Here is a 15591-nt window from a genome sequence, read left to right on the forward strand (position 1 = left end):
CTTTATGAATTTTAAATTATTATTTTTTAAAACATGAAACCAAAAATTCGTAAGGACTATTCCTAAACCCGTAATATCCTCCATTTTAATATAAAAATTGAATAATATTTTAATTTCTTTTATTACTATTAACTGCGTATAACCGCCATTTCCATATCGGTCTAGACATTTATTTTTGGTTTAATTTCTTTTATTAATATTTGAATTTGATTTATTTGACAATTCCTTGGATCAATTTTGCAACTGCACGCAGCATCACGTTACTTCCATATGGCTTCAACAAATGCAAAGGTTAGTAACCATGTTCCTGAAGATATCATCTTCTCTATTGTCTCTAAACTGCCATTAAAATCTGTTCATCGTTTTACCTGTGTGCGTAAATCCTGGACTCTTTTATTTCAAAACCCTATTTTCATGAACATGTTTGGTAAAAACCCTAATGATGAAGCTACTCTCCTTCTAAACCATTTCGATAATATCGACCGGAAATGGAAACTGTATCTTGTCTCTGCTGATGAGGAATTTGAAAGCAAAGTGCAACTGAACTGGCCATTTCCTTTCCGCCAAAACTATGGTCCTTCTTATCCTCATATTGTAGGTTCTGCTATCAATGGCATTCTTTGTATATATGATAAACAAAACTCTTCCATGATTGTTTTATGGAATCCCGTTACGGACGAGTTAACTAGGGTTCCTCCGAGTAGGGCTAGATTATTGTATAATGAGTATGAAACTCTTTTTGTTATTCATGGATTTGGTTATGATCATGTTAATGATGATTATAAAATCATTCAGCGTATTGTTTATTTCGGACGCTATTGGCAATCAGTGCCGTCGGGTCCTTTTTGGGAGTTATATAGTTTGAGAAGCAACTCATGGAAGAAAATTAATGTTGACATGCAAGAGCGTTACCTACTGAGTCATGGATTGGGTGTTGAAGTGTATTTGAATGGAGTGTGCTATTGGTGGGGGGAGTCAGATGATGAAACATATGTTGTGTCGTTTAATTTGAGCAATGAGATGCATATTACCACTCTCTTTCCCATTAATTTGCATGATTTTATAGTGTTTGATAGACATTTGGCTGTGTTAAATGGGCATGTTGCTATGATTTTGAGTTATGTAAAGAAAACTTCGCCTTCTTTTAACATATCAATATCAGTTTTAGGTGAGCCTGGTGTTTCGGAATCATGGACTAAACTCTTTGATGTTAGACCATTGTCTTGTTTCGAGCATCCTATAGGATCGGGCAAGAAGAAGGGTAATGTGTTTTTCAGAAAAGACGATGATGAACTAGCTTGTCTTGATTTATCTACTGGAGTAGTGGAGAACATTGGTGTTAAAGCAAAAAGAAATTGTTCTCAAGTGGTTGTTTATAAGGAAAGCTTTCTTTCTGTTGGAGGAATGATTAATTAGTTTTTTTTTTTGTTGTCAAAGCTTCAAGTTTGTGCCCTCAAGGTTTACTAGCATGGTTATCAGAATTTAGCATTTTATATGCAAATTGGTTTGCTATTTTCATGTTGTTTTAATTTTGATTGTATGAGTGATCTCTTTTATATATTTGATGCTCTCTGTGTCATGTTGAAGGAACTCATACTTTGTAAACTTTTCATGGTTTTCTAATGATCAACTTCAATACATCCTGACTATATTCTGTGTGTATTAGATTTAATATATATCACATTCTCGAGCAAATAGTCAAATTAGTCTATATGTATTTTTAAGGGAGAATTCTAAGGTGAAGTCACAAAAATATTTTTTTTTGGTGAAGTTATAAATTTTACCAATCAAAAAGTAATATTGACTTAAAATTTTTCATTTTTAACTTAGTCAATACCAAGTAGGATTATATGATGCATATTATTACCGTGTACCTTATTAATCAAAATTTTTTATTTTCATAAATCCAGATTTTCATCTTGTACATCCATAAATCTTCATTTTCATTTTAATTTTCATTCCGATTCAAAAAATATGTTCAAGAACTCTCATGAACTCAATAACACAAAAATGGCAAAATCTTGATTCTTAACTGTTTCGAGCAAATGAATACACCAGTAGAAGCGAATTTCACCACGAACATGATTCTATAATTAGTTTTCATAAAACCTCATAACCAAACCGAGTGTGTTTGTGTTCGAGTTTCACGCCACCTTTTTGCTTCGATTTCAAGGCTTGTTTTGCAATTTTGAGTACATATTTGAAATCGTGGTGAAATTCCGATTCCAACGGTATATAATTTGTGAATTAATTTGTTGATTTGATGATTTTCAAATTTTTGTTCAAGAACTCTCATGAACTCAAGAACACAAAAATGGAAAAATCATGATTCTTAACTGTTTCAAGCGAATGAATACACCATTAAAAGCAGAATTTCACCACGAACTCGATTCTATAATTAGTTTTTCATAAAACCTCATAACCAAGTCGGATAAGTGTGTTTGTGTTCGAGTTTCACACAACTTTTTTCCTTCGATTTGTCAAATTCACGGCTTGTTTTGAAATTTTGAATACATATTTGAAATCCTGGTGAAATTTTAGTTTCAACGGTATATAAATTGTGAATTAATTAATTGATTTGGTGATTTTCAAATTTTTTGTTGAGATATAAGTGAAGATGATGAACACAAGATGGTGATTCCGGATTTTAAATCGGGTTGAGGTGACCCAACTAAAAGGTAAAAGATGATGATTAAATTTTTTTTTATAAATAAATTAAAAAAAATAAACTCACTGTTAGATTAATCCAAAGAATAAAAATTATATATTTTTCTTGTAACACTAAATCCATTTTCAAATAACTTTTTAAAGTTATTATTTTTGCAACTTCATCGTAGAAGCTCCCATCTTTAAGCTGCTCTTTAACACGTCTTTGACTCTATCACCATTTTAAATTAATTTATATTAATGTAAAATGTTTCTCAATTATGTTCCTTTGTTACTTTATATTATTTGACAATATTGATAGTTATGAAGTGACTAATTAAGTTGCCATCTGAATGACATGACCTATTTGATAACCAATGTTCAAATACAAGGGACTAATTTGAAATTATTTGTATGAACTTATTTTTATATAATTTAAAAAAAGATTGAGACTAATTTGATATAAGTACTACAATAATAAATATATTTCTTGTGTACATGAATTATGAATACATACATTTTTAACACATAAAAACTTCTCAACTAAAATGATCTTTTAATGTTGTTTTTGGTTTTGAAAAATTGCCAGAAAAAAATTATCGGGACGATTCGCGTAATAGGTCATTTTCTTTTAGACGTTTCATCGTTCTGCCAATAATTATGCAATACAGTCGAGTTTCGATGACGTCTCCAGCATAAAGGAACATGTTCAAAGTTACGATTATCATTTGCACTGTAATGAATCGTTCAAAGAAATATGCCTTCAGATGTGATGAAACCACTTGTTGTGTCTGGAAATAACCCAGTCGTTGATGACGCGATAAGCCACTCAAACAAACATAAAAGAAAAAAAATCAGATGAATGAAGCAAACCTGCGAGAGGAGAGATCTTACTTTTTGACTTGGGAACTCTATTCAAGACATAGAAAACACGCAATAAAATCCCCCCCACCAGTAAGGTGCAACACCAAAATTCATCATAACTGCAAGTTTAATAAGAGTCTTATTCTAACTTTTTGCTTTACCATTCAAGAGAATATAGAGCAGTCGTTTCATGTACAATTCCATTTGTTTATAAAAGTCATTAAATAACCCAAAATCGTATTCAAGTCCCCTATCAATACGAAATCTCTTAATCTTCTTACTAAGTTGATTCTTAATTTCACTTACATACATCTTAAACATGTTAAGCGCTTCACTTTTACTCTTCATTAAGTATACATACGTATAATCAGAACAATCGTCAATAAAAGTGATAAAATAATGTTTACTATTTCTAGTTAAAGTTCCATCTAATTCACATATATCAGAATGTATTAGATCTAGGGGACCAGCTTCTTTAATAATTGATTTATGCGAAGTCTTAGTTATTTTAGCTTGCTTACAGTATTCACATTTATTTGAATCATTGAAATTTAATTTAGGGATTAGGCCTAAGTTGCTTGCATTAGAGATAACTCATTATTAACGTGACAAAGATACTTCTCACAAAATATATTGATACTTCACATGATTTGAATCATGCTATCATGTGTTTTTTGATCCAAAAGTCCGACTAATCGACAAGAAATATATTGTGTTAACTTTAACCAAATAGTTCGACTTATGCATACGTATAAATGATTTAACACTTAACCTAAGAATGTGTAACTATACGAGGAGACTCAATTATGAAAAATAAATCAAATTACCAAATTGACAAGTAACATAACATAAACGAGTACATCCTAGGAGGCAGAGTAATTTTAATTTCATCTTCATATGGAGTGTAGAGGCTACTGCATCCAGCGTTGCTAAGAATGATCTATCGAGAACTAGTACTTAGACCCGTGCGAGGCACGTGTTAAATGTTTTCTAAAAGATATCTCATTTTAAAAACACTTATACTTTACAAATTTTAGTTATAGTTAGATTACTATTATATAGATAAATTGTCATTGCTATTAATAATATACATAAAAAAGTTTACTGAACTACATTTTTTTTGCAAATTATAAAATAAATTGGTCATATCAAATTTATTAATAATTTGTGTAAGTTTTTAAAAAAATTAATTCATTAAATAATTGTATCAACAGTTGACCTTTCCCATTTATAAAAATGTTTGCAACTTATTTCCGTTTATAAAAATAATTGTATCATGAGTTGATTTTTTCCCGTTTATAAAAATATTTATAACTTATTACAATTTATAATAATAATAATTGTACCAACAGTAAACTTTTTCATGTTTATAAAAATATTTGAAACTTATTCCTGTTTATATAATTGAATTAATTAATTAATATTTTAAATGTCTCACATAAAATTAAATATGAGTATTATAAATTAAATAATAATTAAAACTATAGTATAAATCTTTAAATTACATAAAAGAGTTTAATAAATATGCATTGATGCTGGGGAAAGCTTATAGAAGAAGGAAATCAACAAATCTATTTGGAGGACAGCAGATCGCGCAACGTTATTATAATTAGTAAATAATTATGTTAAAGTAATGATTAAAAAATATAGATAAAAAATATACTATTAAAAATAATAAATAAAAATATGTCAATTCATGCCAAATATGAATTAATTGTATAATGTAGAATTATGTTATTAATTTTTAAAGGGAAATTGTGTTAATTCAATAAAATTAGATATACAAATTAAATAGTCTCGGTCCCTAGGGCATGTCTATTTTAAGTAGTCTCGACCCGTAGAAAATATATAATATAGATGCTTTATTTAATATATAAAAAAATAAATTGAATAAAAAGAATGACAAATTTGTGTTTTTCATACATCATAATTGTCTCATGTCTAAAATAAATATTTATAGCAATTTTTAATATAAATATAATTTGCATAGAGGTATATAATTATGTGTAATTTCAATGTACATATTTCTAATACTAAATTTGTATTTTAGTTATTAACTAAAACTCGTTTTAATGTGAATCCATTCAATAATAATATATAATAATATATGTTTTATGTAATAAAACTATATCATCTCATTCACTAAAACAAAAATAAAAATGTCAAACTACAGTAGCCTCTAAAATTATTTACTAACACAAATGAAAAATGACACTTATGATATTTAAAGATAAATATTTGAATATAATGTAATATATCAAATTAATTTATTGATCTTTATTAAATATAGTTAGAGAATATAAATTGTCCAAATTTTACTGCATCAAATTTTATAGTAATAAATTTGCGTAATAATCAACTATTTAAAAAAAAATTAGAATAAACACTAGTATTTTATTTTAAAAAATACAAACTTTTTTATAAACTAATATTTCAATATAATTTGTTAATAGTATTTGTAATTATAGTTAATATATTACATATATTTTTTATAAAAAAATATCACAAATAAATAAAGTTTATAGATACAAATTATTATATATTATTTTATATATTTTTTAATAAGATAAAATTTACTTTTGATGCAAAGTAAACTTTTTGTTAAACAAATTTTAATTTCTCAAAATGATATTAAATTTAATTAATTATTTAATTATTGCTTTAAATTTATATCTTAGTTATAGGTTTACAAGAATAGATATGTCAGTCAAACTAAGTTTCTATGTAATGGTCAATAAAAAAATAAATAACTTATTGGAACATAATTAACATTGTTATGACACACAAAAAAAGATAAAAAGTTATTGTTTAAATAGATTTATTGGAACATAATAAAAATAAAAATAAATATTAATAATAATAAACATTAATAATAATTACAATTATTAATAATTATTATTATTATTGATAATAATAATAATAATAATAATAATAATCAAAATTTTAATACAAAAATTAATATAAAAATTGAAATGATAAATGTAATGAGAAGGACGTATATCTGCAAGGTAACGACAATAAACCTAAGGAGGTAAAAAATTCCTATTATTCCTATCATTAATGATATGGAATCCAATGTTATTTCAACTGTTCTACTCTCAATTTCTTCACCGTTCACACACAATCAAACATTTTCAAATCTGAAAATTTTAACAGATCAAAAAGTAATCCTCCCGAAAAAATCAAACATTTTTAAATCTCAAAAAGCAACCAATGATATGGAAATATCATATACTTATAACAACAACCTTTAATGTCATTACCCCTTACCTAAGTCAAATTTTTTAGACATGATTCAGAAAATCAATATCTACTAACAATTGCCCAACCAAAACCTTTTCAATTTCTTCCAATTGCAAAACCACCTAACCACCGCAGCACCGACACCACAAATTTCGGTCAATAACGAAGACACCACCGCAAACTCTGGTCTACAAAGAAGACACAATTAATCTCAAAAGAAAATAAACCGACAAAGAGTGTTGCAACGGCGGCGACGAATTCCATAACATAAACAGATCTGAAACAGAGAATAAAAAGAGACAACCAACTCAGAATTTTCAAAAAAAAAACTCAGCATAATAAGATCTCTAAAACACAGAAATAATCAAGAACCAAGATTTATCTTTGTTGTTCAAAAACTTTAAAAGTTTACAATATAGAAATAACTCTGAAATGGGATTAGGGATTTATATAGGCATATGGTAGAATCCAAGAAGTTTGTATTTTAATGTATGTGGAAAATCCAAAAGCCATCAAATATTGTTTGAATCAATGAATATTTTGATTAATGTGAGAAGAAAATATCAAAAGGCATGGAAATGGTTGGAAATGGAAAACTGAATTGATTTAGCCGTAAAAATCTATCATATTGGAAGCTTTGGAACAAATGAATTGTGAAAATGCGTTGGTTCACGGTTGAAACAATTTTTTGGAAAAATAAATGGTCCATAATTATTATAAACATTTGTATATTAAATAGAGGTGATAATTAATTATAAATAATAATGATAATACCAAAAAGAATATATAATAATTTTTAAAAAAATTGAATTATTAAATTAACAATTATAGTAAGATTTCCAAATGTAGAAATAATAAAAATAGTAAGCTCTCTATAATGGTGACACTTGTCAAAATTGCCAAAAATCTCATTTTGCTTTATTATATTGTATGATGTTGTTCTCGATGTAACACCCATTTTCTAAACCCCAAATAAATATCTATATTCACATAGTAATAATATGCATATACTTAAAAGGACGTCACATGTTGTTTCCATAGCAATAAAAACCAAAAAACAAAACATACAAACATGCACTGATCATATTATAACACAATTTGAAAGCTCCGTGTTTAATCAATATGCATATTGCAACAGAATAACAATTTCTCCCGCATTTCAATGATTACATCCCATATTATAATCATCTACCAAAATCATAATAACATTAATCATCATATAAAAGTGTAATATGTAGGAAACATAGCCATCAACATAATATAACCAAAATATCATGTTAAATACAATAAAGATAACATTATCCAAACATCCAAAAACATGAGTTCAAATATCCCCAGTATTACATGATCATAGCATTGACTCACTACCTAAAACAAAATGGAATAACCGATAAGCTCCTCGGTTAATCCCTCGTGCAAGCACGCTACTCTTTGGAACCTGCACGATGTCGCAATGAACATCATTCAAACAGAAAGGGGAGAATTCACATCATAATGAATACATATAATATGTACATGAATATAGAATACTACAGTCTAACAAATTCATCCATCCCACTTCATAATGTGAACAAGTTCCACAAGTATTGCACCTAACACAAATACAATTACCACACAAGCAAACACATCAATTCAAACAATTCTCATAACAACAATGTGACTTGAAATGCAATTAATGTGACTCATGCATGTGGTATCATGTGAGTATCAAGCTCACCGCTCCCGATTCAAAAACCAGAGCCACGATTCTGATCCGGACAAGATCAAAGCCCTCAAATATGAACGTATAGTTCACTGCTTCCGAATCCATAAAAGGAACAAAGCCGCATCTATTTCCACACAAGGATCAAAGCCAACCGGAGTACAATCTCCCCATGAATTCATGTGCAACAATATTCACAACATATGCAATTAAGATTATCACACAACCTTAATTATACAAGCATATCACAATAATTTGCACAATTCGAATTATCCACCAAAATGTTGCACAACACTCATTTATAATTAAACAATCATACACTTAGCATTTAATGATCACATATAATATATATCACACAAGCCAATTCATGTTATCCACCCAATTCACAAAATCACATTATACATAACCAAAAACACAAGTTTCATGTATAAGTTTATTTTTGATTCGAAACCTATCCAAACATCGTTGAATAAATTATTAAAATTCATGGAAATCCATCTTAAATCATAAGCATGTAGAATCCCAAGTCAAAGAATCAAAATTACAAAATTTTATAACAGGTCACGCGGCGCCCTCTGTTCACCCGCGACGCGAGCCAAAACAGAAGGTTTCGCACGACGCGCCCCCACACCCTACGCGGCGCGAGCTCTGCAATTTTGGGAAAAACCCATTTTTGACAGCACTTCAAAAATTTGTTTCATCTAAAAAAATCCACCAAAAGGCCAACAAACACATATATAAGGGTTCGTAAACATGTTTCTACCCTGGATTATCAATAATCACAACAAAAACATGGTTTAATCATACAATTTCATGTTATCAACATAAACCCTAACAATTCAAGTCTAAGAGATAGAGAGATGAAAGATCATAGCATACTACTACCCATTGCATGTATATAAACCCACAATAATGAGGATTCCCCCTTACCTTAGATTAAAATTCTTTATTCTTCTAGTTCCCTTCAATTTCCTCTTCTCTTGAGCTCTATCTTTCTCTTCTTATCAAATGATAGTGTATTATGAAAACTAACCTAGTTTTCCTTACTACCTCTCTTCTAATATAATTGGCTTAGTAACACTTTACCACTTATTATTTCTATTTCCAATATTAGGCCCAATTACTAGTATTATCTCATTATTCTACTAATAGCTAAATTAACCCAATTGGCACAATAACACACAATTAAATAGTTATCACACCAAATAATAATTAAATAATTATACTACTAATAAAATAGCTATTAAATATATAAAATAGAAAAATCGGGATGTTACAGTCGATGCATTACCTTCTTCGAAGGAAACTAGTAGATCCAATGCTCCACATGGCCGAGTCAAAATTCTACCCGAAATTATAATGCGGAAAATATCAGAGTATTTAAAATTTCAAACAACAAATTAGAGTATCACATATCAACTAAAAACTTCAACTTGTATGTCATTTAACAACGATACATAGCATTCGAATTAACAGTCAACTATCAGCTTATCTCAACTCAAACAACTTGGAAGTATAATAAGTACTTCATATTATTCAACTTAAATTCAGCGGCTATAATAACAACAACTAAAACATCAACAACATATAATTAACGATATAAGAAACTCCCCGAGTGCTACGTATCAGAGTGACACTCAAACTGGACTCGATGAAGCAATAAACTTCCACAGTTATACTTGAGTACCTGCCCATTTCCCATGGTAGGGAAAACATTAGCAGAAAGGGTGAGATATCAAACTATATAAATAGGATCATGATAAATCATATATTAGGTGAAGAATATAAATGAATCACCGCCTTATACAACATCAACATAAACATCACAAAGAACATCATCAACGAATAGTCATGATATCAACATATAAACATATTTAACAAGTCATCATATAAGCATCATCAACAAGTCAACACATAGGCATCTTCAACAAGTCAACATATAAGCATCATCAACAAGTCAACACATAGGCATCATCAACAAGTCAACACATAGGCATCTTAAACAAGTCAACATATAAGCATCTTCAACAAGTCAACATATAAGCATTTTCAACAAGTCAACATATAAGCATCTTCAACAAGTCAACATATAAGCATCTTCAACAAGTCAACATATCAGCATCACAATGCATAAACGACAACTTCAACCAACAACAATTGACAACGACTCAAATACGACTCAACTGTGCATATGCATGTGGTACCAATCAGAGTTTCATCCCCCATCACCAATTGCCCAATTTAGAGGCACAAGGCATAAGCCTTCATCTCTAGTTTGCCAATTCAGGCCGTCACAGAGTATGCATATGAAATATGACTTGACAAACAAGACAATACAACATACCCATCACAATCACATATCGTCACGAGGCATAAGCCTATATCACAATCAATTACCATCTATACGAGGTAATTCACGTCACCATAATATTTCATCTTCACTTAGTCACAAAATCATCATCATAAATATATACATCACGTATTACAAATCATCGCAAAACATCGTCATGTTTCGGTACATCATCGCAATTCTACAACTTCGTATATAAACAAGTCATTACATATATATCCTCATGCTTCGGCATATCACAACAAACATACAACTTCGTGTATTAACAAAATCATCACAAATATACAATTTACATACCATCAAGATTATTACAATTATCATCACGTTTCGGCACATCGGCACAATTACTCAATTTCACATATTAACAAAGTCATCCAAATCAAAATTTTCGATCAATACGTAAGATAATCTCGACATGCTAATTTATCAACTTCCAATTATCAACTAATTCAATTAGACATAATATTATATATCAAGACAACATCATTGGTATAGAAATATATTATTCTCAACATAAATATTCAACCAAATCACAATTACGGTCAAATTCTCAAGATATCGTAATTTACAGATAAACCGAATAGTTAATCTAAGTTCAAGTATTTTCCAATCAAATAGATTTATAAAAATTAATTCTCAAATGCTACCAAATTGTGTCCCTATAATTAAATACCATGTTCTTTATCACCAAACAATTATATTAACCAATTACTATTTCTACTAATTGATAATTGTTTCTAAATACCAATATATTTACTGCTACACTGAAAAGGGAGTATTATGCTACTACTACATGTATTATGCCATTTTTGTTGTTCTAAGTTTCTAACCATTACTTCGTTTATTAATTTTCAATCAATTCATTAGAGATAGATAAGCCATAATCTATTTAATTGTAATATATTAAATTTAGAACACTAAATGCTATTGCTATTATCACCAAAATATTACCAAACCAGTCAACATAATTTTTAATAACCATTTCATCATTTTTCCTAAAAATCATAGATTAATTATTGTATCAGCCTTGCAACACTCTCTACTATCATTTATTAATAGAAAACATAGCATACTTGTAAATAAGTGGCGACTAAGTAGCAACAAAGTACACAGGATTGCACAAAAATGATTCATTCAGGAACGATACAATTCAAACGCGAACGGTAGAGGCACATAGTATAGCATATGGGGTGTATAGCAATGGTACAAGAATAATATCACAAACAAACCACATGATGAACATTAAATAATAATAGGTGCAATAATGCTGATATCAGGAAAAGCATAATCTATTAACAATATATAAAAGTTAAAGTACTTGGAAATTCCAAGTATAACCTAATTGAGTTTAAGCTAAACTAATCTAATAATTAAGGGAAAATTAGTCTAATTGTTAAATACTCAAATTTTGGTTGATTGAAATCTTATTTTTGCTGACATGGCATCACTACAAAATCTGCAATATTTAATTACGCCACTCTTCAATTTCATTTTTCTTAATTATTCCACATTGCATGCATTGATCATTACGAAAGATAATAATGTGATTTGTTTTATAGACAAAACTGAAAAACCATGTAACATTACTTGTTTTTTCTTGGCTCAATGAACCTTTCACTCTCCTCAATGCATTGAGTAGTGAAAAGTCACATTGGGAACCATCTATGCTACACTTTATTTCTCACCTTTACTTATTTTGATTATATTCTGCTTCTTTTTAATAAAAATCTAATCTTCTTTCAACCTCACTCTCTCACTATGTCTCAACCTCTAAACAAGCTCACCTTCATCTCAGTAAAAAACTTTCTCTCTGAAATCTTGACCTTCTATGCTAACTATCTTCATTTGCCGTTGTCGATGGTCCTAAAAGCTCTGCCACGAACCATCTCTCCGGTGAGACTTCCTCAACCACAATGTTGAACTGCTCTATGACGCCGTGAAGCACCCTTTAATTCGTCGGAAACACACGTTGTGTGCGCCTAAAATGCTTCACCAAACCTTGCCGAAAAATAGTCTAGATCTTACAAGAAAGCAACAAAGGAAGACATAAATTGAAGGTACCAATATTTCTCAAATATGTGATTGTGAAGCCTTAGATCTAACTGAGTTTCTATAATCAAAATCATATTCTAATAAAACCCCTAATAGAAGAACATGGAAAACTCTGCTTATGAATGGAGATTCAAAGTTGGTCGAGAAGATTTTATGTGTCAGTGATGTGGTAAGAAAGTTGTTTTAATATTAAGGATTTGATTTTGTGTTTGAAATTATATATACCAGTAATAAATAAAATTGTACAACTAATGGATGTATGGATTCGTGCAGGTTGAGGAAGATTGTGATTATTGTTCTCCGATGACTAATGTTATTAGGGATGATGAAACATATCAAAGGTTGTCATATGAGTTGAATGAGTCCCAAAACAAGGCAATTTGTGCTTGTGTTCCTTCTTTTTCATTGCAATCATCAGTCTACTATGGATCTTCTTTTTCATTGCCTATCAATTCTGATGTTTTATTGTGTATTGTAGTCAAGATGATTTATGCAAGCTCCAAAGATAGATTCAAGATAGAGCTAGATGGTATTCAGATTGAGTTCAGGAAACTGATTCTACTGAGATCGATCTTGATATGTTACAGGAAAAATCTCAGTTATATATTTCCGATTTTGCGGTTTGATTTGTAGAAAGAAAGATTAAGATGAATACAACTTTTTGAAGATCTTGCAGGTGACTTTACTCTTGCAAAGCTACTTAATACACACAATTTTGCTTCTTAGGTAGAGTTTACGATCTTGCTACTTAATACATATTGATTGAAATAATGTTTAAAATTGAAAAATGTTTAGAATGATAAAAACAAACAACTTATTTCTTTCCCTCATTCACTCATCACTGAACATGTAAGCTGCTATATAAAATTATATCAACGTAGCAGCATTGACATATTGTAGAAAATGACTTGCATTGGTTTACTGTTTGGTCTAATTTTAATTATAATAATATACATTTCTAATTGGTGTTAACTGATTGTAATGAATCGTTTATTATTAGGACATGCTTTGGTTATGATGTTATATGTGATTGTGATTTTATTTTCCTTTAAATCAGGGACAGACACGAGCTGGAATTGGTATTGAAGAGATTCTAGAAAGAGTTTATGGCAGATCTTCTATTAATTGACAAATCAAATAAATCAGAGTGGATAACTTTCTCATCAATTTGTTTAATTAGAATTGATATGTTATGTAAAAGCTAATCATGACTCCTTCATTTGGTAAAGGAGTATGTATGGTCATTACACCATTGCTGGTATATCTTCTCAATAATTAATTTACATTTGTGTATCTTTTAAAGAATGTCTATATAATTGTGTGATGCACATTAATAGAAAGAAATTTGTGCTTTCTAACTATGTATTATTGTTTTTTGGAGAGTAATTACTTTAATGGTAAATATTTTATTCGTATTTATGATCTATTTCCTAATACTATTTAATTCTTTAATGGCAAATATTTTATTCGTATTTATGATATGTTTACTAATACTACCTCTGTTCCTTTATATAAGAGACAATTCACTTTTTAGATTCATTGAATAATTAATGTATCTAGTCAATATACATACCAGATACATTGATTATTCAATGAACCCAAAAAGTGAAATGTCTCTTATATAAAGGAACGGAGGTAGTACTATTTAATGAAAAAATATATAGTCTATTTGCTCAAGAAAGAATAGACGGATTATCTTCCAATATAAAGTCTATTGGATGTTTATAACCTTTTTTGAACTAATTCTTTACAATTTTGAAGGTATTATAATATTTATGTTATTTAACAACAACAATAATAAATATCTCTATTAGCTTTTAATTAATTATATTAGATATTTACATTTAATTTAAACTAATTTTTTGATGATTTTTAATTATAAAATTAAATTTATTTTTAATAATATAACTTATGATTTGTATAAATAAAGACGAAAAATTATAGTTTAATTATTTTTTAAACAATTTTAATTATCAAAATATTTTGATTTATATATCACGTTCATTTATTTTGTTTGACTGATAATAACAAGTTTACTCCTACAAAATTTAATAAATTATTTTATAAGCGGTTTGTTAATAAAAGAAGAATCATATAAATTAATGTAATGAATAAAAAAATTTAAAGGAAACAAATATTTGATGTTGAACAGTTTTGTTTTGTTTTTCAATTTTTCAAATGCAGCCTTAAAATACATTCTTAAACTTTCTTCTTTTTGTTTTCTTCAAATTTTCATATGAAGTATTAATGACAATAATTATTTTAATTTTATTTTCAATTTTCTATAAAAATAATTATCATACCCTCTTTTCTTTCTTTTCTTTTTCAATTTTTCATAACAAACATTAATTCAAACCATTCATTAGAACAATAAAAGTCGTAATAAAAAAAATAGTAGTAACTACCGATAAAAGAATTTAATCATTTTTATGAAATGAAGTTTAAATATGATTTTAAATTTTTATGTATGTATTTAATCATGTAAAAAAATAATCTTACAAAAACAGTCTTTGATTAATTTATTTTGAACTTTTGTAGATATTTATGAAACATCTCTACTAAAAATAGTTTAAAATTTGATAACTTTAAATATAAATTTTTACTTCTATTTTTAAATACGTATAAAAATATTAAAAATTAATATATAATTTATAATATTACATACTCTATTTTAAAATACGTATGAAAATATGAAAAATATTTATTTTAAAATGGAAGAAATGTATATCATTAA

At 28.3% G+C, this 15591-nt stretch overlaps 1 protein-coding gene across 1 annotated transcript; it reads left to right on the plus strand.

Moving 5' to 3' along the window:
- Nucleotides 1-270: 270 nt before the first annotated feature.
- Nucleotides 271-1416, plus strand: LOC131631743 (putative F-box protein At3g10790). Its single transcript, XM_058902507.1, has one exon. It carries the CDS (start codon nt 271-273, stop codon nt 1414-1416), a length of 1146 nt encoding a protein of 381 aa, XP_058758490.1.
- Nucleotides 1417-15591: the final 14175 nt, after the last annotated feature.

This window comes from Vicia villosa, unplaced genomic scaffold, assembly GCF_029867415.1.
Source record: "Vicia villosa cultivar HV-30 ecotype Madison, WI unplaced genomic scaffold, Vvil1.0 ctg.000858F_1_1, whole genome shotgun sequence".
Lineage (NCBI taxonomy): Eukaryota > Viridiplantae > Streptophyta > Magnoliopsida > Fabales > Fabaceae > Vicia > Vicia villosa.